Source organism: Acanthochromis polyacanthus, chromosome 12 (genome assembly GCF_021347895.1).
Source record: "Acanthochromis polyacanthus isolate Apoly-LR-REF ecotype Palm Island chromosome 12, KAUST_Apoly_ChrSc, whole genome shotgun sequence".
NCBI classification, from domain to species: domain Eukaryota; kingdom Metazoa; phylum Chordata; class Actinopteri; family Pomacentridae; genus Acanthochromis; species Acanthochromis polyacanthus.
Window position 1 is genome coordinate 30,283,239 of NC_067124.1, and position 26,183 is coordinate 30,309,421.

Below are 26,183 nucleotides of genomic sequence, written 5' to 3' on the forward strand. Positions count from 1 at the left end.
AAAAAGGTGCAAAACTTTCAAACAAAGGTGGCATCGCAGCCCCAGAAAGCTCCTGTAAGTGTTTGTGTATATATGGATGTATTCATATTTACTACGAAAATCTAGTTTTAGTCAGTCATTTAAGCAATATTTCAGGCCTCTAACATCTGCAGAATTTGTGTGGCAAGTACAAAAACTACAGTGCATATGGGTCTATATACTGTCATTATTTGTACATAGTCACAAGCTGTTTCCACATTGTCTTAATGCTGAAATTTAACAACATACAATGTTACATTTCTGGTGATTTTAGACCCTTAAAAAGCCTTCATCTGCTTTTTTGAGGATGACAATACAAGAAATCCCCAAAATTTTCCAAATTCAGTCAAAATGTTTTACATAATTTAGGTCCCAAATAATTAAATTCTACACAAAATCTGAGATGGTGACAGCTACCTAGCCGGGAAGTTACCATAATTTAAAGAGAATCATGCAAACTATATATTTTTTTTATGTTTGAGTGAAAAGTTTGTATTTTTGACAGTATACACAGCGTCCTATTTGTGTCACCTGCTGTTCCTGCTCCCGTCACCTTAAAACTTTGAGAGTCAGAGTTGGCAAAAGCCAAGACTTTAGTTGTTTCTTCAAGATGGAAAATTAAAAAGACCTAATGTTTACATTACATTATGTGCAATGAATTTTGGGATACGTTGAGAAAAGAAGGATACGTTTCTAGTATGTGGCCCTGAAATGGAACACAGCTTCACTGTGAGTGGGAAGCCAGTGAGGGATCCTTCTCTTCCTGCTGTGCTCCTGCATCAACTGAAGACAAAAAGTTGAAGGTAAGAAACAATGGAACTTACCGGATCTCCTCTCAGGCCTCGCTGTCCTTTTCCCCCGTCCTCCCCTTTAATACCTGGGGTGCCCTGAGGACGACAGTACAGCCCGTCAGTCAAGCGGTCAGAGGTAAATCCCTCTGAGCTGACAGCAGCACACACTAACTAACAATGCAAACAATCTGAAATTTTACATGTGAAGAAGCACACAGTATTCATTCTAAGCTCAAGAAAACTCAATTCATATGTTCAGGTGATTACTCACAAATGAAAACACAATTATGAAAAATATGTTCTACTTCTGCCAATAGACCCACCTGAATCCTGCACACTGGAGCTTTAATCATGAATAAATGGTTGTTGACTATTATTTTTTTTAGGATAAATTAATTGAATTATCTCACGGTACTAAATGAACCGCACTAAATGCTTTTCAGGTTTGATAAAGAACCAGAATGTGACAGAGTACAAGAAATGATTTTTGTAATTATTTTTACTGGATTTCCTGCATGTCCTCTGTCTCCTTTAAGTCCATCCATTCCCGTCACGCCCTGCAAACACAAAAACAGACACTCAGCTAAAAAAAAAGCTCCTTCACAGTATCTTCACATCATCACAGTTTGACATTCACTGAACAGAAAATAACTGCAGAGAATAAATTTTATTATTATTTTACTATTTGGGTTTCAATGATTTACACAGGTCACTTTAAGGCTTACAGTTAGGAAGTTCAAGCGTTGTGGCTCCAACAAAGAAAGACAGATTCTTGAAAATTATATGAAATTTAAAAAATATGTTGAATTAATGAAAACTTTAGCACTTAATGATGCATCTCTCCATACGATCAATTCTTGCATGAGGCTGATTTTTATTTTTTACTAATGTTAATGTTAACATATACATTTGTCGGACTCGGTTCATCAAAACCGATCAGATGTTCAGACGCTGTCGTTCCTACCTGCTCTCCGTCGACTCCGTCCAGTCCTTCTTCTCCTGTGTCGCCCTGCAGCGTTGGAGGAGAATCAGCTGTCACATTTCATTCTGCTCCTAAGACTCTGTCTATACTCAAAGACTTGCTCAGCCAAACATCCGTCGCTAAACTTCAAGCTACTTCTTGCCGACTTTACATTCCAGCAGGCCTCAATCACTCACCCTGTTCCCTGAGACGCCTCGGTAGCCCTGCAAATGCAAACAACAGGATTTAAAGACATCAACATACAACAGCTCGATGCTCTCTGTGTATACGATGAACATTGGAGAAAATTTTACAGCTGGGTCCCACAGGAAACTTGCTTATATTTGTATAAATTGCTTGTCTGCTTTGTTTACAGTTGAAAGTCAATGGTGATGCAGCATTTTCATGCCAACAAACAAACACTGAGACTAAAGGTACAGTCGTCCCTTTTTCATGACACGAAAACCACATTTCTATTCCAATGTATGTATACATATGTGTACCCACACACCCAACACACACACTGGTGTTATCATAATAACAATGGCAACAGTTATAGAGTAACACATCTGGTGTTGCTGCTCTGCCTTTTTTTGTGCCCAAACAATATTTACATTTAAAAATTCCAATGAATGAGGCCCAGTAAATTTGAAAAGCTGACAAAACACTGCAACTCACCAACTTTGTTTTAAATCAGATAATCTCTAATTAAGTTTTTAAAAACTTCTTAAACTCATTAAACAGATAAAAACAATTGTTGAGATTTAATAAGATCTACACTATACCCTAAAAACAGTAAGTTGTGGTGAGAACTTCATAATATCTTTTGTCACTTCGTAAACCACTGCAAGCAGTGCACATTTTCATCTCAAATGTTCAGCAGCCTTCCGGTCAAACATCTCTGATTTGCTTGAAACTTTAGCATCATAAACCCTGGATATTTAAAAATTGCCCCATCACTCCCCTTCAGCAGGTTTTTTTTTTTCACATTTAATTTTGAGGCCGTTTGAACAACAATATCTCAGGAACTATTAAAGATTAAAAACATTTTTTAAAAATCACAATTATTTCTCATGTCACTGATTCAGAATCTCAAACAGTTGAAATATGTTTATGTAAGTCTCATTTTTGAGCATATTAACAAAGATGTTAATGCAGAAGTCAACTAGTGACATTTTCTGAACCATATGTAACTGCATGTCATCATAATATAAAACAAAACAAACAGAATACTTTAAATTAGGAAATACTTGGTCACTAAAATGAAAAGAAAGTTATTTTCATAGAACTTTCAGAACTGATTAAGCAGGTAAGTCAAGTTTTACTGAAACAACAAAAATGTTACTGGACAGTCTGATTTCTGGAGTTTCAAAATTCTGTATGTTTTGTTTTGTTTTATGGTAATATAAGGTTCAGAAAATATATCTAGTTGATATCTGCATTATCAATGTTTTTTGAGCTCAAAGATGGGACTTTTCAAGATGGTTTCATTTTTTAGTGATATTTCGACTCACCCATATTCAGAGATTATTTGAGCTGCTTGTTCAATATGAAAGATTCTGAATCAAAGACATGATGAGAAATTACAGTTAAAATCTCCATAATTCCTGAGATAAATTTCAAAGTTCAAACAAACCTGCTGAAAGTGGGTCGATGGGAAAATTATTTTCTAAAAAATAATCTTGAAAATTCTTTGATATATCAGTCTAAAATGTACACTTCATTGTCCTAAAAATCTGATGATTTGAGATGAAATGACCCTGAAAAGCAAATGACAGGACGTGAAGAAGTTCTTGTCTTCAGAGCTTTGTGTGTTGGTGTCAGTAGACACTGAACAGTTGGTTCATCACTTCAGTACTGAGGCACTCTCTACCTTCTGTCCTCTGGATCCAGCACAGCCCTGGATGCCCTGAGGTCCAGGTATCCCAGGAAGTCCTCGCTCGCCCTGCAGCCAAACCAAACAAAATGCAGAGTGACACAGCAGAAGAAACTGGCCTGCAGCAGCTCAAGCAGCTCCAGGATTTCAGCTGCAGACTAAAAATCAGAATGAAATACAACACACATAGATTATGTTTGTTTGGTCCTACTGGTCTGTCAGTTGGTGAGCACTGTGTCTCATTTTATTGATTTATTTCATGTTTAAGTCACAGCCACAGAGCGAGACAAAACAACCACAAAAACACACCAAACAACCACAAAGAGATATAAAAACCCACAAACAATCACATAGATACAAGATATCACAAAACAACTACAAAGATAAACAAAACGACCAAAACTGGCAGAAAACACCCACAAAAACAACCACAGAGACACAAACAACCATTAAGGCAATCAAAAAAGACACACAACACAAATTGGTAGAAAACAACCACTCAGAGACACAAAAAGACACAAAACAACCACAATTAGTCACAAAGCAATCACAGAGACACAAAACAGCCACAAAGAGAATAGAAAGACTCAAAACAAACAAAATGAGACACTAAACAACCACAAAGCCTGCAGTTTTGCTCTTAAGGACTAAAACTACCCAGTATTTTCAACATTATTCTACTGATTATTGTTAAAATTGGTTCTAGCGTGTTGTCTCTAAAATGCCACAGGATGGTGAACACAGTGTCTCAAAGCCGAAAGTGACATCCTTAAAAAGACTGTTGGTCAACCACGAAAAACCATAAACTCAATAAAGTCAACTATAAACACTAATCAGTTTGAGTAATTTTTAAAAAAAGTCTAAATTCTTCGATTTCAGCTTCCTAAATGTGAATATTTTCTGGTTTCTTTCCTCCTCTGTGACAGTAAACTGTACATCTTTGGACAAAACATGACATTTGTCATCTTGGATTTTGGGAAACACTGATTCATATTTTTCAGTTTAACCAAAACACTAATTGCTACACCCAGAAAATAGTCCACAGCCTATATAATCTTTATTTGGAGCTCTCGTTTCCAGCCATATAAGGCTTTATGTTTTGTTCAACACTACTCCTACATTTTCTTCCCATCATGTGCTATGAAATGAGACAGTGTGGATAAACTGAACACTTACCATGCCTCCCTCTTCTCCTGGGAAGCCCGGATGACCGTCCCGTCCAGGCTCACCCTGTTTATATAACACATTAACATGAATGTTCACGAGGTCAAACTGAAGTACAGCAGCAGTCTTTAGGTTTAAAGATGCACAGCTGAGTCCTTGAGGAAAACACAACCGCTCTTCTTAAGTCTTTTCCTAAACATTCTTGACATCATGATTAAAGTCACCTTTATCCCCGGCTCCCCGGGAGGACCAGGCATGCCTTCAGTTCCGAAACATTTGCACAGGACATTGCAGCACTCCCGATCTGCCACTGAGAGCTGCAGGGACACACAACAACACAATGTTTGGGTTTAAGTGCCTCATTTCCAAAAGGAAAAGAATCAGAATCAGTTTTTTCGATGTGAACACATAAAAGGAATTTGACTTTTTTACCGTCCAAGTATTTCCACAAAATAAAGCATTTTAACAAGGGCGACATGCTACAGAAGGAAAATGAGTTTTTAACTGCTGTGTAAAAAGAATCAGAGTTTTTGTACAAAATTACAGTGAACCAACATTTAGTGCAAATGTGGTAATTAATGATAAATACAAAGCTTGTGTAGAGGAACAGAGAGCAGCATGTCTCAGATGAAACATGTGACATACAGTACATACTGTATACACAGTCCTATCTGTAAACCCACCAGCTCCCATCTCTGTAAACAAAATTTTTTCTCCTCCATTAGAGAACAAACTGAAGAACCTCTGAACCTCAACATAGCTGCACATAAAATGAGAAACTCGTCTTGATGCACTTGCAGGATTACTTATAAGGAAGTCACCAGGACTGTTTAATCTCACATTAAGAGACCAGTAGTACAGCCATGGCCATAAGTTTGGACACAAGTACCATGACGCTTGTGAATCTTAGAAAATACCACAAAATTGTCACTTACAATACAGTACACAACTCCTGAGAACTATATTAAGTTTCATATTTTAAAAAACATCAAAAGAGTTTGGTGTCATTTTGTTTTTCTTACCAAATTCGGTTGTGAAAGTACTGCATTTTTTTTTGTTATTTTCTTCTAATATTATGTTTTGAGAACAAAGTTGTTCCAATTGTTGGAATTTATTGATAATATTATATCCCTTGTTGATTTGTTGACTAATTAAACTGGTGCTGTCAAAAAATATTAGTTATGTTCTTTAATAGACATCAAAACAGACATAGGAAGTCATGCTGTGTCCAAACTTATGGCCATGGCTGTATGTGGTATGAGGAAGTTTATTATCATCCTCAACTGGCCTAAGGTCGGCGAGCCATTTTTACTTTTTAGCGACCAAACATTTATGCTAGCTGTTGTTTTTTTGTTGTTCAAAATTCTCTTACATTTTTTCTTTTTCTTTATTAACATAACATAGTGGGCCAATCAGAAGATCAAATCTTTGACAGGAGTAAGAAACACTACTTGCACTTTACATACATTATAAATTATCAAGTTTGTTTTTTTAATCGTATGCTGCTAAACAACTAATAATAATGCATCAGATCAATATTGGTGCCAATCACTGACTGTGATAAAATAAAAATACTGTTACAAAACAACAATGACATCCTGTAAGTGGGTAAACTGGCATTTAAAGGCTTAAAAGTAGATTTAAAAAACTTTATGAAAGCGGAAAATAATATTAATGTGTAATATTTTTATGAAACAAGTTGTTTTGTTGTTTTGATAAGGACGTTTTTGTCGTTAAAGTCTCAGGTGTAAGTTATTTTTGTTAAATAAATGCATCAGAATCAATGTTGTTAGAGATCACTGACACATCAGAGTGTGATAATCAAAAGAAAAATTCATAATAAAATAAAAAATAAATAACTTTTGTGTATGTGTTAACCACTTGACACCTGAATTTATTTAGAATTAAATAAAAAAGAGTAGTAATAGATATTAGATATATCATAATTAGGCCCCATTCTGACCGGTTCTATGAGATACCAGCGCTTTCAAAAGGTTCCAAGGTGAATATTGAATATGCACAAACTGGCATATTTTGGCTGCAGTCTGAATGAAAGTGGTGTGTTGTGAATTCACGACAATAGGCGTCAAGGTGTTAAAACTACAAAAACAACAACTAAACCGCTAAATCGTGTCAACAAAATGGTATTTAAAATATGAAATATGAATAAAGATTTGGACTGATGATTTAAAAAAAAAATCTAACTCTGGGAATTTTTTATGACTAAAGACCTTCATGTAACTTTATAAAATTGACATTTGAGGATTAATTTTTTTTTCAAATGTTTCTTTGAATTTTGTTTTTCCTTGGATTGTTTGGTTTTGTTTATCCCCTTAGATTTGTGAAGTAGTAACAACACAAGACATTCAATCATGTATGTAAATAGAGAAACTGTACATACACCCATATGTGTATAAGTGTACATACACTTGTCAAAAGGTTTAGGACACTTTCTCATTCAAATAAAGTAGAACCCGTCCTACAACTTTTGACAGGGGGTGTATCTACCAAATTTGGTACACATATGCAGCACATCAGGCTGAACAAAAAAGTCAGTGACAGCCACATTCCAAACCCAACAGGAAGTGAGCTATTTTGTCTTCCTGAAGGGGCAATGCGGAAGCACACTACGTACGAGAACCATCTTCTTTTGTTTCATGTCAAAAAAGTATCAGTAAGGTTCTTTAAGTTTAGGGCTCCCTGTTCTAAAAACCCCATCCTCTATGGTGGACACAGTGTTGGTTCTCCAAAACCTCTGACAACCATTACATACAAATTTGTCAGCCAGAAAAAGACAAACACAATGTCAGATTTTGCCCATTTTTCATTTTTTTCTAGAGCGAACTCGTCCTAGGGGGAAACTCCAATTCACCTCAAATTCAGCCAGTACATACAGGAGGCCTTAATGATCCAAAGTTATTAAAATCTTTTTCCAAAGTCAAAGGGCGTGTCCGTGGCAGCCTCTGGAATTTTGATCCTTCGCAATGATATTTCAAATGCTGTGTAAATGCCCTGAACATGCTCCAATCTGCCTGAAACTTTACATCCATATGATGAAATATACCCCCTGTCAAAGGTTGTAGGACAGGTTCTACTTTATTTGAATGAGACAGTGTCCTAGAACTTTTGACAGGGGGTGTACATTCGCAGAATTTCATATCATTTTTTAGATGTATACAATTCCTGTACAGTTAAATCATGGTCACTAATGGTTTCCGAATCATGCCAAGTCGCAGTAACGTGAAAGACTTACGATCTGTTGGAGGACGGTGCTGCCGACGCTCAGCATGTTGATCCTTAGAGGAAGCTCGTAGCTGTATCCTCGACCGAACTCCACCTTCTGCAGCTTTTTGGGGTCGGCACCCTCCAGGGCCACAGTGAGCAGAGCGCTGACCCCTGAACACAGTCAACCACAGATTTACTGCCTCAGAGGAGCTTGATCCTCCATAAAAAAACAACTCAAAATCACTCTAAAAAATGAAACATGGGAGTTCAAATACAGTATCTGGGTTAGCTTAAGCAAGACAGCAGCTCAGTGCTCCTACATGGCTTATCTTAGCAGGGTTAAGATGGATATGATGTGTGGAAGAGTCGCCTCAAATGCAACGCAAAGTTTCTCATGATAGTTAATTGTCATTATGCAATTGTTGAAATTAATGTAAATGTAAAACAGTTTCTACATTTTGACAAGTTGTTTTGATCATAAGGTAAAATACTATATTGTTCAGTTCCAGATACCCGTGACTAAATGTTTTGTGTTTTTTTAGATACTCTGTGATCTCTAAATTGTAATACACAAATGATAAACTAAGGAATAACATTGCTGAAATTGCGCTCATTTTTCTTTAAAAAAAATCAGGTTAAAGACATCACAAAAACAAGACACAAAACATCTACAAAGAGACAGAAAACATCAAAAATGAGATAGCAAGACACAAATGAGACAAAAATAAGACAGAAAACAATACAAATGAGACACAAAAACTAAACACAAAATGACCACAAAAAGACTCAAAACAACAATAAGGAGACAAAATTGTCTCTGAGAGTTTGTAGAGGCTGTAAAAATGTAACGAGCTAAATTTTTACAGGATGTGGAGCATCCATTTTTTCCAGAGTTAGTAACAACAGAAGACACTTGGAAATAATAAATAAATATTGTCATTTTCAGTTTTATTTTTGCTGATTCTTACCCCACAGTTTTCTCTACTTCTAGTCATGTCTGTGCTGTTTGCTACATTGAAAAAGAGCCGGCAGTGAGGAAAAATGAGACGGGGCAAAAAAACATCCAGAATCTGTTTGCCACTGCTGTTCTTTGCAAGCAAAGAAATGATTGCAGAGGAGGATGAACGTGGAAACAAGTGCCCTTTTTTACCAGACTTTCGTAGCGACTCGGATTCCTGCTCCAGGATCGTCACATCTTCGTCAAGTCCATCTGAGAAGATCAGGAGCACCTGAAGGTTGACATTAGTCACAGTTCTAATGTGTCACCAAACTCATACAAAACTAATCACATTCACATCAGCCTCAGCTGCACTTCCTAAACACCATGCTAACAAATGTCATAGACAGACAGACAGACAGATCTGTTTCTTCATACTGTATTTTTTTTTGCTTTGTTTTAGTAATATACTGTTATTTTACAAATGTTCCCTGTTTTTTTATTACAAATTATAACTTGTAGAATCACAGAAAAAAACATCAAAAAACACATTTAAAGAGGAGTATATGTAAATATACACTACCATTCAAAAGTTTGGACACACCTTCTCATTCACTGCTTTTCATTTATACACTGTAGATTAATACTGAAGGCATCAAAACTATAAAATAATTAGGGACGGGCAAGTTATTAACGCATTAATTGATTAACGCCGACAATTATTTTTTGTTATTATTATTAATATTATGAAAGTCCGTTGCTCATTGGCTCTGAATCCACAGACAAACAAACCATGGATCACAGGAGGGCTAAATGTTGATCAGTAATTGGGATGGGCGTCATCGCGTCTCACCCAAACTAACAGTGGAGGGAGGCTTTGGAAGACTGGATGGGTGCAGCGTGTGGGGGAAGTAGAAATAAACCACAGCAAGACAAGCTAACAAATGCCGCTGCGAAGTAGTTAGCTACAGACTGCATTCTGATTAGTTTTGTGGAAGATGTCGATCTGTGGAACGTCCTCAGGATCGTAATGAATGACGGCACGTATGAGCCTGCATCACTGGAAGGCTTTAGTGTGATGATATAAACTGGGATTATGGTCTCCAAGGCAGCGGTCATGGGTTCGAGTCTGACCCACAGCCATTTGCTCTTCTCCCAACGTTTGCTGTCAATCTAAACTGTCCTATATATTGAAGCCTAAAAAGTCCAAAAAAAGAAGTACAGACATGGACTTCACAGATTAAAGTCTTCTGCACAGTCAGTCCCAGCTGAGGACTTCTTTTTGTTCGACCACTTCCCCTCACTCTAACAGGAACAGCTGCTACTGAACATAGACTGCTTCTGCTGCTCTCTGATGAAAGAAAAATGTTTCTACTGGTCCCTGTTCAGAGGAAAAATAAGAATACAGGTTTATAAATGTTAACTTGTTGCTGCTGTGAAGGTTCCTGTTATACTGTTATGATCGTGGCTCTGGACTCTGAGGGTAACTTGTGTTTCCATAACAAACCAGATAAAACATTAATGCCCTCGCTGCGCAAATGGCTTTGGTTTTATTTGATCAGGTTGAGATTTACAAGAACTGTTGTAACTGCTACCGTTTAAGCCTCCGTGGTCTGCAGATGGTCCAGAACGCAGCAGCTCGCGTTCTGATCAGAACCATTAAATATGAGCATATTACTCCAGTGCTGGTCTCTCTGCACTGGTTACCTGTTCATGATAGAGCAGACTTTAAGGTGCTGCTACTAACCTACAAAATTGTAAATGGAATTGCCCCATCTTATCTATCCAGTCTGCTGAACCCATATGTCCCCACTCGGGTTCTCTGTTCCCAGGGGACGGGACTTCTCTTTATCCCAAAAGTCCATAAAAAGACGGTTGGGGAAAGGGCATTTTCATTCCGGGCACCAACATTGTGGAACATTAATGTATTTAAAGCTAAGCTGAAGACCCACTTGTTTTTTTACATATGAATCTTAAATGGTTTGTTTGACTGATGTCTTTTTTATTGTTCTGTTTTTATTGTTTTTGGCTGTTTTCATGTTTTTTTATCTGTTTTTATTGTTTCGATTTCTGTGTACAGCACTTTGAAAGTGTTTTATAAAGTTATTAATATTATTATATAAAAAGTAAATAAAAGCACAGCAAAAGAAGCAGAGTCAGTTTTACCTTGACATTAGATGAGGCTTTGGTTTGGAACCGGTTCTTGAAGAAGTTCAGCAGGGTGGAGTTGAAGTAGGTGGGCTGTGACACTGAGTAGGTCAACACTTTCGTCAGCACTTCCTCGCTGAATGGTTCAAAGTCAGTGTCAAACAGGATTCCTCCGTCGCCACCCACCACGTGGAAGGCGATGTTGGTCTGGACGGGTTCGGGGTGGACGCAGCACACAGGCACTGATGAGATGTAACGGATGATCTCCTCCAGCTGCCGGCGGTGGCGACCGGCCAGCAGACCACCAGAGCCTCGAGTTACATCGAATCCTACGGCAATATCAATGCTGCAGACTGCAGGAAAAAGGGAAATATGTGTTCACACAGACAAATACAGTCTGTAAAAAGTATTTCACAGCTCTTATTCCCATCACTTATTTAAATACATACTTGCATGATGTCTGAGTAGATTCTCTGTCATCCAGGTCATGTTATCCTCGGAGCTTCACTACAAAGCAACTGGACTTTTCTTTAAGGTTTTTGAAGACCTTTGTACTGAAGCTCCGAGGATAATTGGAAGACCACAATTATAATTTACTGATTTAGATAAACCTTTTAAGGCACAAATAGCTTTTGATGGGTTGTAGTGACACATAATTATAGCTTCAAATTGAAGATGTATGTGTAATTTGAACTAAAATTTCTGCACTTGTTGATTTCAAACTAAATTCAAGTTGAGGTAAACTGGCTCGATAACTTAACATTTCTTCATCTTCACTTCAGGGTTTCTACCTACTCAGCATACCTGGATTAATTAAGATTGTGGATTAGAAGACCTGCAGGCTGAACTAGTACAAAGAGCATTGCAAGGTAAGTATCTTTTTTTTTTTACAAATAATTTTACTGAATCAGTGAATTTGGGAATATTTTAAGCTGTGATCTGCCCAACAGTGAACTCGTGTACAGAGTTTATTCTACAGCTGCTGATGCAGGTGATGGAATCTGTTGTTCTGCTGCACATAGCTGATATTAGTCATATACATTTTAAATAACAGTGGAAAACTAAACACGACTCATTTTTTGAGTAATGAAATTAAAAACCTGTCTTCATGATCACGCTAATTAAATATGTAATACGAAATAATAACTTTTAAATAAAACAACTCTACTACTGCTACTTCAAAATAAAAAAGGTAATTACCAGCTATGCTATAATTTACTGACAAGCTACTACATGAACAAAACATGAGAAAGCTGGAAAAAAAATCTAGTTGAGGCCACTTCATTTTATAAAAGGCTGTGAATTTAAAAAGGTTTAGTTTACAATTATAGTAATTAACCTAAAAATTCCCAAATTAAAAACACGTGTTCATGATTATGGGAATTAAAAATGTCAACAAAAAATTACTTTTAAATATTAAATATGGAAAAGTAGTTGCCAGCTTGAAAGCTTTTGTTTATAATTCCAATCATTAGCTAATTACAAATACCTTTACCTACTTGTACATCATTTCATTTAAAGTTGTAATAACTCCTTGCTGTCATGTTAATTTTCATTATTGAGCCTAAACTTTATTTTGTAAAGTGCAAAGTTCCACTGTTCCACCTACCATCCGGCGGGTCAGGAGGTGTGTGGCAGATGTCGTCGATAACCTTTTGCTTGATGTGTAACAAGCTGTTGAAGTTCTGGACATTATACACCTTCTCTGGAGTGCCGGTGATCTGCAGGAGCTGCAGGTCATAGACGTCTCCGACAGCGACAGCGAGTATATCGATCCCCAAAGCCCTGAGTTCATTGGCAGCATCCTCCACGTCGTCATGAGAATCTCCGTCTGAGACGACCACCAGAGTCTTGGGGATGTCTCTGCGGGCACCATTAATTTCCACAAAGAAGTTCTTCATGTATCCTAGGGCCTTTCCGAGGTGGGTGTCTACGCCGGTGTGCTGCAGGCTGAGGATTTTATCAATCATCTCCTCCTTCTTGTAGTACGTGTTGAGGTAAAACTCGTGATGAGGATCGTCGCTAAACTGTGCGAGTCCGACCCGAGCGTACTCTGCGCTGATGTTGAAGCTTTTCACGACTTCAGCCGTGAAGTTTAGCACGAGCTTGTGTTGACCTGGGTTGATGCTGCTGGAGCGGTCGATCAAGAACACCAAGTCTGTCTGGTTGCATGCTGCCAACAGAAAGACATTCGTTAACATTACTAATAAACAACCATGGTGTGAAATTATGCTGCTGTTTACTGTACTTTATCTACTCTTTACCGTTTTCTCATAGATTTTTCCTGTTTTGTGAAATTACAGATAAAGGGAAAAAAGATTTAATGTACATGTTAACTGTAAAAATCACATTTAAAAAATCTGCATTCTTACAAATAGTAATTCATTCTGTACCTAAGTTTTTTACGATTTGTTTTCTTAAAAACATTTCTTATCTTTTCTTATGCATCACATTATAGGATCATGACTCATAACTTGAGCTTGACATTAAGCAATTTTCTTTCACTGGCACATTTTGACACACTAATCTATTTACTGCAAGAATGAAAACCAGTATAATTCCTGCAGCAAGTTGGTCAAAAAAAAAAAAGAGCAAAAACAATCTATAGAATGTGACACCTTGAGTGGATATAAATTTGATTTGGTTACAGTTTTTAACAGAACTCAAATGTCTTTTTCAGCCTCGAAAATTTGGTGCGTCTATCTCCTGCACTTTTAAAATGGCTAAAAAATTGTCCAAAAAAAGTCCAAACCTGTCCAAAACGTTACCAAAATGACAAAAGCTTCCCTAAAATGCCTCAAAGCGTGACTGAAACAATACAAAATTTGCTAAAAATATCCTGAAACCTCTCCACTTAAAATGTATCCTAAACAATTTCAAACTTTTCCAAAATGTATTGCAACCTGTGCAACATGACACAAATAAAGAAGAGAAAATGAGTTGTGGGTAGAAGATGAGCCTCAAAATCTAGAAAAAAATATATTTCATTTGCTATAACTTGTTTTGACCAGTTGATTTGGTTGCAGTATTTAACAAAGCTCAAGTGTTTTATAGCCCCAAAAATTTCATGTGTCTATACCTGTACTTATGAAGCTCAGAAATTATGAATTAAAAAGTGTGAGATTTTGACTTAAACCTCCATTAATCAAGTGCCTGTAACTATAAATATTCATAGTCTGAAGTTGAGACTTTTCATGGATTCATTAAATAAACTGAAGTTATTGAAGGTAAAGAATCCGCTCATGAAGAGGGCGCCAGGTGGAGAGCTCTGATTGATTTAATGCAATGTGAGCTTCTGATTTTTTCACCTAACACTGTTAAGCAAACCATGACTTTTGGGACTCACAGAGTCAAGAAATTTTAACCTTAACTGTCAAGGTTTATGTGTAAAATATGTTTGTGTAACATGATAAAGAAGATGAACTTTGAAGTGAGCTCTTACGTGCTTTGGTGCTGATGCAGAGCTCAGAAGAAATGTTCTTGTACAGAGTTTCTAGTTGCTTAAAATCATTCACAAAGTACACTTTAGACTTGTCGCCTCCAGCCATGGTCAGCAGCTGCTCCTCGTTGGCATCCTGCACTCCAATACTGAAGACGGTGACGCCGTTATTTCTCAGCGCATCGGAAGACGGCTGTAGTTTCGATGGATCAGTAGCGTCCCCGTCTGTGATCACCATGAGAACCTGAGGCACCTTCTGATCCTTCCGGCCGCCATGTTTAGCATCAAAGAACTGTAAGGAATACTCCAAGGCGTCCCCTGTGTAGGTGCTTCCACCTGGTGACACCAGATCTCCAATGGCTTTAAGAACTTGTCCTCTGGAGTCGTACTGGTCGAGAGTAAACATGGATTGCGCCGTGTCGGCATACATAATGACCCCAAAGCGAGTCTGCGTCTTGCCAACTGTGGTGTGATTCACAACAGAGTTCATGAACACTTGCATGCTACTGAACTCTACGTTGTCGATGCTTCCAGAGCCATCCACCAGGAAAATAAAGTCAGCTGTCTCTGTTTGCTTACAATCTAGAAGAAAACATAGTGAAGAGCTAATGAGTTCTTATCTTGACAAATGTTTTAGAAAATACACAATTTCTGTCATGTTTTAGTTCTCTTTGGCAGCATAACCACAAATCACATAAAAAAATAAACTGTGGGCTGTTTTTTTTTATATATAAGATGTGGTTTTTCTGCAAGAATTCAAGCTCTTGACAGCATAAAGAGATTTCAAACAGCAGCTTTTAAATTTTTGCTTTTTTTAAAAAATCTTTTGACAGTAAAGTGTTTCTATTCTATGCACAGCAGAAAAAAAGTGGTTGTTTTTTCTTAATTTTTTTGATAGATAACATGGACCTTTGTCTTTGCTGTTGGTGGAAAAAATGTCACTTTCTAACTGGAGCAAATAAAAACCTGCAGTTTCTCAGTGTAAAATGTGTTTTCTGCATTTCTGCAGGAACACTTCAACTGAAGCATCATAAAAACAGTACCTCTACATTTTTTCAGCTTTGGACAGAGTTGAAAGCACATTTTTAAAATATTTTTTCTGGAAACATAAACAGTGCTTTGTTCAGTTTTTGTTTAAACTAGAAAATTGTAAAACAAAGCCGTGCCTTTTCATTTTTCTTGTTGTTAGATATTGGCAATTGATAATTATAGACATATATAAACAAATACCACCTTAATGCATCTACAAACTCATCTGGTTAATATGAAGGAGCTTTTCAGACATGTCTTACCTCTCTGTGGATCACAGAACTTCAAGGCCAGCTGGCTCTCCAGTAACTTCAAAGCATCAAAGTTTCTACCAGTGAAGGTTCTGTTCTGTGCACCGCTGATCTCAAGCAGCTGGGTGAGGTTGGCGCCCTTCCCTCCGTTAGCGTCCATCACTCCGATGGCGTAGATCTCCACTCTTTTGTCCCTCAGGGCAGTGGCAGGACCTAACACCTCGTCTTTGGACTCACCGTCTGTTATGACCACCAGCCTCTGCCTCAGCTCAGGACGTCCTCCTTCAGAGGCATCGAAATACTTCAACACCTCTGTGAGCGCCCGTCCCGTGCGTGTGCCATCGCTTATCTGCTCCATCTTATCGATATTCTCCAAGATCTCTGCTTTGCTGTAATAATCTGTGAGGGAGAACTCAAGACGAAAACCAGTGCTGAACTGCATGACTCCAATATGCACCTTATCCTGACCCACGATGGACTTGCTGATGACAGACTTCATGAAATCTTTCATTTTCTGGAAGTCCACCGCAGAGATGCTCTCAGAGCTGTCCGTCAGGAAAAATACATCGCTTGGTACGTCTTTGCAAACTGTGGACACAGAACACAGAAGTGTTAGTATGAGCTTCCACATACAGTACAGGGAAGATGCCCCTGTGCAATATCAGGTCAGTGTCAGTGATTCAAAACTGGCACCCCATTCAGATTATGGTGTCGGCATGCAGCTCATAGGTCCAAAACTGAGAAAGTTCTACTGTTCAAAGCTCATTTTAGAACCATGTTCATGCAGTTAAAATGATTTAATAATCACAGGTAGACTCAGTTTAGTTTCAGTAGTCACAGCTGGATCCACTTTGGTTGCTCTAAGTTTCTACTTTGTTCATCTATGAAGTAATGCAGTTATTGAAAGGGTGATACAGTTCACAATCAGGTGACATTTATGCAATATTGCACAAGGGTGTACTTACTTCTGCTGTATGCTGTATAAGTTAAATATGACAATAAAAGTGCAGCCTCTTCTCTCACCCTCTGGAGAACAGATGTCTGTGATGATTCCATTTTTGATGGACTTCAGGGCATCAAAGTTACTGACATGGAAAGTCCTCTTGGGATCGCCAGCGATCTCTTCCAGCTGAGTTTGGGTCGCGTTCTTCACCCCAACGGCGTAGATGGTGATGCCTTGTTCCCTTAGTTTTTCTGCAGGAGCTTTGACTTCATCAGTAGATTCTCCATCGGTGATGACGATCAGGTACTCGGGGACTTTGGAATTACGTGATGTGACCGCTTCCTTAAAATAATTGACCATGAACGACAGCGCTTTTCCTGTGTATGTGTCACCTCCTATGTGAGGGATTGCCGCCACAGCTTTCTCCATCTTCTTAGCGTCAGAGTACTTTGTCAGGTCAAATTCTAGAGAAGGTGAAGTTGAGTACTTTGCAACCCCCATGCGAACATGATGTGGTCCGATACGGAAGATTTGAAGAAACTCAATAATGAACTTCTTCATGTCGTAGAAGTCTGGGTCACTAATGCTGGATGAGTCATCTATTAGGAAGTAGATGTCAGCTTCATCCTTTTGTTCACAAGCTGGAAAGAAACACAAAGTTAGCTTTTCTACACAACCAAACAAAGTAAAGCTTAATATCAACATTCAGACACTGGCAAGTGTTTCAGTAAAGGTAACTAGCGCTGCAGTGAAGTAAAGAAAATACTGGTGAACTGTTTTTGTGTCTCCTTCTGGTCATTTTGTGGTTGTTTTGTGTCTCTTTGCAGCCATTTTGCAAATAATAGTCCTTTTTGTATGTAAGAGGTGATTATTTCCTGTGTGTCAGCACCTGTTTGTGTTCATTTTATGTCTCTTTGTATATAGTGACCATCCAAGATGGCGCCACGGACGGCCGCCATGGTGCTTTGGTGCGCTCTGTTTTGTCTAGTTTTGTGCCATAGTTTTATTTTTTTGCCATGCAAACAGGAGGTCTTTCACCAGAGATGAACTCCTAAACATCAGGGCTACAACCCCAGCGGACCTAATTCCCACATTCATGGTATCATCTGTGGATTTATGGGACATTCTGGTCAGAGGTGCGCTCACCCTGGCCAACATTATCTGCTGGAGACGCCGGAGGAGGGGGAAACGAGCCGGGGTGCTTGTGCGTCTTCGCAGGCACGGACACCGTACTCCACTGCCGGGGATTTTTCTCTCCAATGTGCGCTCTCTGGGCAATAAAATGGACGAACTTCAATTATGGTTGGGTAAAAATAGAGACCTCTCCTCCTCATCTGCCCTCTGCTTCACGGAGACCTGGCTGTGTGGGAATACACCGGACTCTGTGCTACAGCTGGCGGGGTTCCAACTTATCAGAGCGGACCGGCAAGCGGACCTCTCTGGCAAGAGAAAAGGCGGAGGTATTTGCTATCAGCTGTAGTTGGAGTAACGATGTGACTATGATCCAGAAACACTGTTCAGCCGACCTGGAATCCCTCATTATTAACTGCAAACCATTCTACTCGTCCCGTGAGTTCGCTCCATTCATTCTGGTCGGCGTGTACATTCCACCAGCTGGCAGCGCGCTGGAGGCGCAGCGCACACTCTAGCAGACCAGATTCAGTGTGTGGAGCGTAAAAACACGAACTCTCTGATTATCGTCCTTGGTGATTTTAATCAGGGAAATCTCACTCACGAACTCCCCAGTTACAAACAGTTGATTAAATGCCCCACCGGGGAGGAGAATACCTTGGATCACTGTTACACCACCGTTAAAAACGCCTATCATGCAGTCCCCTGCTGGGAGAGTCTGACCACGTCATGATCCATCTGATTCCTGCTTACAGGCAGAGGTTAAAACTCTGCAAACCTGTGGTAAGGACATCAAAACAGTGGAGCAGCGATGCTGTGGGGAAGCTACAGGTGTGCTTCGACTCTACTGACTGGGATGTTTTTAGGACTTCCACCAACAGTCTGGACGAATACACAGACGCGGCGACGTCATACATCAGCTTCTTTGAGGACAGCTGTGTACCATCACGCACCAGGGTGATTTACAACAACAACAACAAACCCTGGTTCACCGTAAAACTCAGAACACTCAGGCTGGAGAAGGAAGGGCGTTCAGAAGTGGGGACAGAGACAGCTTCAGGGCAGCTAAGCGTGAGTTTGGCAAAGCAGTGAGAGCTGCTAAATGGCAGTATGCAGAGACACTCCAACAACAGTTCTCTGCTCACGACTCTGCTTCTGTCTGGAAAGGCTTGCAAAAAATAACCAATTACAAGCAAGGGCGTCAGTTTGTTTTTAAAAGTGGGGGGGATGGAGACCACAGCACTTTGAGAAAATGTCGAAGAACGGCAGCAAAATGCCCCAAGCTGGGCTCGAACTCACAACCACCGCACCAAAGGTGGAGGCTCAAGCTGTTGAGCTATCGGTACATGCAGGTAGAGGGGTCTGTGGGCCGCTATAGTACTAATTCTCCCGGGCCGAAATTTTGCCCCTGCACACCTCTGGTCGGAGCTTCCACTTGGCACAGGTGCAAATTTAGCATCTTGCGTGTTTTTTTTTTTTTTTTTTTTTTAACCTCACGAAGGTGTGCTGCGTGTCTGTGCAACTCTCGGCCGAGTGCGGATGGTGCGTTCAGGAGCGTCGGAATTTTCTATACTACTGAAAATAACTGGGTTTACAACGGCTTACATGTGAAGAATTTGAATGTTGGAGACAAAATGACCCCTGACAAAAAGTGGGGGGGACACGTCCCCACCGTCCCCCCCTAAACTGACGCCTATGATTACAAGCCATTGTCCCCTCACTCTACCAACGACCAGCGCCAAGCAAACAAGTTGAATGAGTTCTACTGTCGCTTTGAAAGGCAATGGTCAACTGACGATCCCATCCCCCCACCTCACACCTCTAGGACACCTCTTCAAACCGGCCCCATACCCCACACCCCAGCAGGGGCTCAGAGCCCTCGACAGTCCAACAATCCAGACCCCCCCAGCCCAGAGACCCAGCTCACAATACAGGAGAGAGATGTTAACAGGCTATTCAAGAGGTAGAACCCCCGCAAAGCAGCAGGACCTGACTCTGTCTCCCCCTCCACCCTGAAACACTGTGCTGATCAACTGTCTTCACTGACATCACATTCCAGCCTGTTTCAAGACCTCCACCATCATCCCTGTCCCGAAAAAGCCAAGACCCACTGGACTTAATGATTACAGACCTGTCGCTCTGACCTCTGTGGTGATGAAGTCTTTTGAGCGCCTTGTGCTTCCTCACCTAAAAGCCATCACAGACCCTCTTCTGGACCCCCTGCAGTTCGCCTACAGAGCCAACAGGTCTGTAGACGACGCCGTCAATCTGGCTCTCCACTTTATTCTGCAGCACCTGGACTCAGCAGGAACCTATGCCAGGATCCTGTTTGTGAATTTCAGTTCTGCTTTTAACACAGTCATCCCTGCCCTGCTCCAGGACTCCTCCAGTTGAGTGTGCCTGCCTCCACCTGCAGATGGATCACAGACTTTCTGTCTGACAGGAAGCAGCATGTGAAGCTGGGGAAGCAAGTCTCCGAGACCAGGACCATCAGTACTGGCTCCTCCCAAGGCTGTGTTCTTTCCCCACTGCTGTTCTCCCTGTACACCAACAGCTGTATCTCCAGGGATCAGTCTGTCAAACTCCTGAAGTTTGCAGATGACACCACCCTCATCAGACTCATCTCTGATGGGGATGAGTCTGCTTACAGACTGGAGGAAGACAACCTGGTGACCTGGTGCAGCAGGAACAAGCTGGAGCTCAACACCCAGAAGACAGTGGAGTTGGTGGTGGACTTCAGGAGGAACACAGCCCCCCCTGCTCCCATCAAGCTCTCCGACTCCACAGTGCTCACTGTGGAGTCTTTCCACTTTTTGGGATCCATCATCTCTCAAGACCTGAAGTGGGAGATGAACATCACCTCTATAACCAAAAAGACACAGCAGAGGATGTACTTCCTGAGGCAGCTGAAGAAGTTCAACCTGCCAAATACTATGATGGTTCACTTCTACACGGCCATCATAGAGTCCATCCTCTCCTCCTCCATTACCGTCTGGTACCCTGCAGCCACCGCTCGGGATAAGAGCAGGCTGCAACGCATCATCTGCTCTGATGAGAAGGTGATCGGATGTAACCTGCCATCTCTCCAGGGTCTGTACACCTCTAGGCTTTTAAGGCATGCAACCAAGATCTTGGCCGACCCCTCTCACCCCAGACACAAACTTTTTGAACCCCTCCCCTCAGGCAGGAGGCTGCGGTCCATCAGGACTAAAACCTCTCGCCACAAGAACAGCTTCTTCCCCTCTGCTGCATCGCTGATAAACACTACCCATGCCACTGCAAATCAGCTCTGTTGATTATAATCATTACTGCTGCGTAGTAACTGTACATAACTTGTCTATTTTATCCATATTTCTTACATCTCTTTACTTACTATCTTACACTGACAGTCATTAAAAACTTTGAGACCATATTTTTCAACATAATTTTTATTTTGAAGCCCGAAATTGGATTTTCTTCATATGAATCATTTGTTTAGCATATTGGCATACAGAAACAAAAATCTAAAGTTTCAAGAATTAATTCAAAATAAAGAATTTCACAAAAGAAAATGGCACCTGCCAAACACAAAATCACAACAGTCAATACCGAGTATGGCCTCCATTTGCTCCGATGCAGGCAGCAATCCGTCGGCACATGCTTTGGACCAGGCTTCTGATTGTGGGTTGGGAACAGCCCATACGCCTGGTTACATTACTGTAGCTCAAACCGGCCTCCACCATACCCAGTGCCCGGAGACGTTGTTCATGTGATAGACGCGGCATGATGCTGTTCACTGGACTAACAATGGTGGCCTTTTTTGGGCCTTTTCTAGGCCTTCAAAACCCATTCTCAAATTGTGCAGATACTCACTGAGTATTGCTTGGTGTGTATTTGGTTCACTTTTGCAAAGTGACCAACCCATGTGCAATGAATCATGACAAAATGACAACTCATCATTATCTCAACTACCAGGGCACTAGATCATCAGTAAATCCACAATGAATAATTCAGGCATGTCATTGGGAAATTAGCAAATAAGTGAATCCTTGGAAGTGAGGGAGCGGAGCGACCGAGCTGGGGGGAGGGTTTGGGGGTTTCCCATGCAAGAAACCTTTGAAATCTAAAGGCTGAAATGGTGCATTCTGGTGAACTCTGACACCTAGATTTCTTTAAACATGAAGGCTTAAAAAAATGTCTGTATGGGACCTTCTAGGCACCCCCCAAAAACAGCACAAAGTCATGTTAATGTGATGAAACCAAATATTTATACTGGATTCAAATTTGAATGAGCCACATGAAGTCATCACTATGTGTGCTTTCCGATCGACCATGGGAGTGAGCCTCTTCTGTTGAGGAACTTGTGGGGCAATGCCACTGGGTTGTTGCAAGCATAGACATAACAAAGAGTAGACGCCGCATCGACCACTACTGTCCATTGGGGCTGACAAGCGGTGGGGCCGCCATCTTGGTCCGGTCAGCCGCTCCACTCAGCGCTGTTTGACAGCGCATTTAATCCATCTTAACTCTGAATATTAAACTGATTTTCACGCGTTTTTATTTTTATTTTTTTGCTGCAAACATCATACATGTAGCTATGATACAGGACAAATGGTTTGGCGTATTTTAATATTCATAGCGGGAATAATAGATAATAATAATGATAGGTAATAGAATATTCTGATATTAAGCTCGACTGTAGACAGGTATTTTGCAAACACTGTACACACACACACATTAATATATGTTAGAGAAGCAGATAATGGCAGTAAAGTCAATTATTTTAATAATTTGAAGAGACAATATATGATTATGCTATATATACATATATAAACAAAATACTGACTAATGAACACATTTTTATATCAAACAATATATATATCTATATTATCAGTTTCTGATATATATTTTTTAATATATATGTATGAATTATATTGATAGTCTATATATGATTTATATAATAATTTTCTCTGATATATTGATTATATTAATACTCCACATATGATTCATATATATTCATTTTCTCTGATATATAACTTCTATCTATTGTTTTATATAGAAATATGTGTTTATTAGTCAGTATTTTGTTTATATATGTATATATAGCGTAATCATATATTGTCTCTTCTAATTATTAAAATAGGCTAATTGACTTTACTGCCATTATCTGCTTCTCTAACATATATTAGTGTGTGTGTGTGTGTGTTTACAGTGTTTGCAAAATACCTGTCTACAGTGGAGCTTAATATCAGAATATTCCATTACTGTTAATCCCGCTATGAATATTAAAATACGCCGAACCATTTGTCCTGTATCATAGCTACATATATGACATTTGCAGCAAAAAAAAAAAAAAAACCGCGTGAAAATCAGTTTAATATTCAGAGTTAAGATGGATTAAATGCGCTGTCAAACAGCGCTGAGTGGAGCGGGCGACTGGACCAAGAGGGCGGCCGTATTTCTCGCTGCGCAGCACCCCGAGCGGCGTCTACTCTTTATTATGTCTATGGTTGCAAGTACACACTACTGATCCCGTATGTTTGGTCCTGTTGTCGCGTCTCTTCCCTCCGCCGGGTGAAAAAATTGCTGGGCATTTGGTGGTTAGAGCGCTTTTCGTACAATTTCCTGGCATGATTTTTCGTTTTCATGTGGTCTATCAGCGCTTGGCATCCTCTGTCGCTGTATTTTGTCTCATCGTCGCACACCATGCACCTCGCTTTCCCAGCTACATCTAACTTTCGATAATGCTCTCTAATCGTTGTTACCAACTCGTGCTTTTGCCAGCGCACTGTTGACAACTACGTGCGATCCAACCCTATACTCCTTACACCCTATATTTTTTTTCTCATCGAATTTGGGCAATTCAGGTTGGGTCTCAAAATTGATACCTCGATCCGCGACCAAATAACATGCCTGATAATTACAACCCCCCTACAAGTAGAATTTTGCGTACATTTCTACCTCAAAGTTTCTATTGACTGTCAGTATATTTTATTTTATCTGTACTTGCACCAAGAGCACCAGAGAAAATTCCTTGTACGTGTAAAAACCTACTTGGCAATAAACCGCATTCTGATTCTGATAGTTTTCTCCTTCCACTTGATCTTCGTGTCTTCCTGATCTTGTAGTGTGTCTTGTCTTTGCTTTGAGTGATGTAACATGTCTTTGCTGTAGTTTTGTCTGTTTGCACTGATGTTGCCTTTGTGTGCATTTTGCGTCACGTTTAGTCAATCTGAATCTCTTTTTGGCCATTTAGGTTTTGTCTGCAGTCATTTTGCATTTATTTGTGTTCACTTTAGGTCCCTATTTCATTGTGTTATGTTCATTGTAAGTAATGTTAGAAATAATCCTTGCTAAACTACGCCATCTAGTGGTCGCTTTTGGTTGCCTTTGGTTTGCCATTTTTAAGATAGCAGTAGAAGACGTCAGACAGGAAGTTGTGCAAAACGGTGTCTAAGCAAAACATGGCAGCTTCACTCTCCTGGCTTCTTCTATTCTGTTGCTTGGTAAAGATGATTAGACACCTTGTACGTTGCAGTTTGTTAGCACATTTGGGTGGATAAACGTTGTTAATGGTCTGTAAACTGTGTTCAACCGTATGCTAATTTTTATGCGAACTGCGATGCTAATCGTTAGCTAGCACCCTTATGCAAATTAGCTCGTTTTAGCCTGGCATTGTTATTTTAGTACAGATACTGACATGTGCTTTGTCTGTTTTTCTGTATTCTGTACAGTTTCACAAAATAAAGGAAGAGTCAGTAAATTTCACAGTACGACGACCAGAGTCTGTGAAGTTTCTTCATCCATGTTTAGCTGTTTGAATAGCTAGATCAGCTTCTAGTGAGGCCATTTACACATTGGTCTGTGTTGCTTTGCAGCCATTTTGAAAATAGTGGGCTTTTTGTGTGTTTAACAGGTGGTTTTATCTCTGTTTGGCACTGAATTAATAACAGTTTGTGTTCATTGTGTATTTCTGTATTTGGGTGTCTCTGAGGTTAATTTCTGTGTCACTGCAGTTTGTCTCTTTTTCTCATTGTGTTGTGACTCTTGGTATTAGTTTTGACTAATCTTGTGTCTCTGTATTGATTCTCCATGTTTGTGTGTGTTTGTGCATTTTGCATCTAGTTTAGTCAGTTTTAATGTCTTTGCAGCCATTTTAAAAATAGTATCCCTTTCTTGTCGAAAGCAGATTTTTTTCTGTTTGCACTCAATTAGCTGCTGTTTGTGTTCAATTCTTATGCCTTTCTATTTTGTTCTGTTTCTTTGTGGTCCAGGCTGCTTATGAAGAACTAGAATTGAAAATATTCTGGACTTTCTGGACAATTTTTGCTGTTCTTTCTGGGAATGAAATCCAAGTACTTTTAGGGTTACATAACATTACACAAAATCCCAAATACAAGTAATACTTTTCATTTTCCAAACCTTCTTTGATGTCTGTTTTGCTGTCAACAGATGTGATTGCGTCCTCTATGATGTTCCTGCAGAGGCTCTTCTGCAGGGTCTGCTCCAGTGATTTCAGTTGGGTGAAGCTGTCCACAATGAACACGTGCTTTTCCGAGGGAGAAGTCGCCATCTCCCTCAGCTCTGCTTCGTTGGCATCTTTGATTCCCACGGCATAAACTGTGACCCCAGCCCGACGGAGAGTGGCTGCTGGGACGACCACGCTGTCCTGGGATTTACCATCTGTGACCACCACTGCAACCTTCTGGACGCCCTTCCTGCTGCCCCGTTTCTCATTGAAGATGTTTTTCAGGGTGAAGTCCAGGGCTGCTCCGGTGTTTGTCCCACCTCCGCTGTACGGCATGAAGTTGATCAACTGCAGAATGTCGGTCTTGGTTTGGAACGTGTTGAGGTAGAGCTGCGCTGTCTGCATTTCATTGTAGGTAACGATGCCCAATCGGACTCGAGCCAGACCGACTTCCAGGCCGCTGATGATCGAGCTCAGGAAAGTGCGCATAAGCTGGAAGTTGGCTTCTCCGATGCTTCCAGACTCATCGACAATAAACACGATGTCTGCCACGTTGGCTCCTTTGCACTCTATGAAAGGAGTATCAATAGTTAGCCATCTGCTTCTTCACCTTTTAGACACAACAGAAGCACTCATTATGTTTTACAGAGTCTGGGGCTTTGGTTTGGAGTCTGAGGGCAGCTTGTTTAACATGAAAACATGTTGTCAGCTTACAGCTGTTTTAAAGACGGGGTTTTTAGATTTGTGTACCTGAGCCTTCCGTACTCTGAAACCTGCTGGCGAGTTTGAAAGGCATGTCAAAAAAATGGAACAAATGAGGACA

The 26,183-nt window shown here is 40.1% G+C and overlaps 1 protein-coding gene across 4 annotated transcripts in view; it reads right to left on the reverse strand.

Annotated features, from left to right (window-relative positions):
- Positions 1–26,183, reverse strand: part of LOC110960716 (collagen alpha-6(VI) chain-like) — a 153,731-nt gene that overhangs the window by 115,559 nt on the left and 11,989 nt on the right. For all 4 annotated transcript variants that reach the window (XM_051956905.1, XM_051956907.1, XM_051956906.1 and 1 more), the window contains exons 6-20: positions 25,315–25,929; positions 16,863–17,423; positions 15,852–16,427; positions 14,563–15,141; positions 12,730–13,293; positions 11,139–11,473; positions 9,186–9,264; positions 8,064–8,206; positions 5,035–5,127; positions 4,823–4,876; positions 3,644–3,715; positions 1,968–1,994; positions 1,774–1,818; positions 1,313–1,366; positions 843–905 (exon numbers count right to left, since the gene is read on the reverse strand). In XM_051956905.1, the coding sequence (XP_051812865.1) occupies positions 843–905; positions 1,313–1,366; positions 1,774–1,818; positions 1,968–1,994; positions 3,644–3,715; positions 4,823–4,876; positions 5,035–5,127; positions 8,064–8,206; positions 9,186–9,264; positions 11,139–11,473; positions 12,730–13,293; positions 14,563–15,141; positions 15,852–16,427; positions 16,863–17,423; positions 25,315–25,929 (3,860 nt within the window). The remainder of the gene's footprint in view (positions 1–842; positions 906–1,312; positions 1,367–1,773; positions 1,819–1,967; positions 1,995–3,643; positions 3,716–4,822; positions 4,877–5,034; positions 5,128–8,063; positions 8,207–9,185; positions 9,265–11,138; positions 11,474–12,729; positions 13,294–14,562; positions 15,142–15,851; positions 16,428–16,862; positions 17,424–25,314; positions 25,930–26,183) is intronic.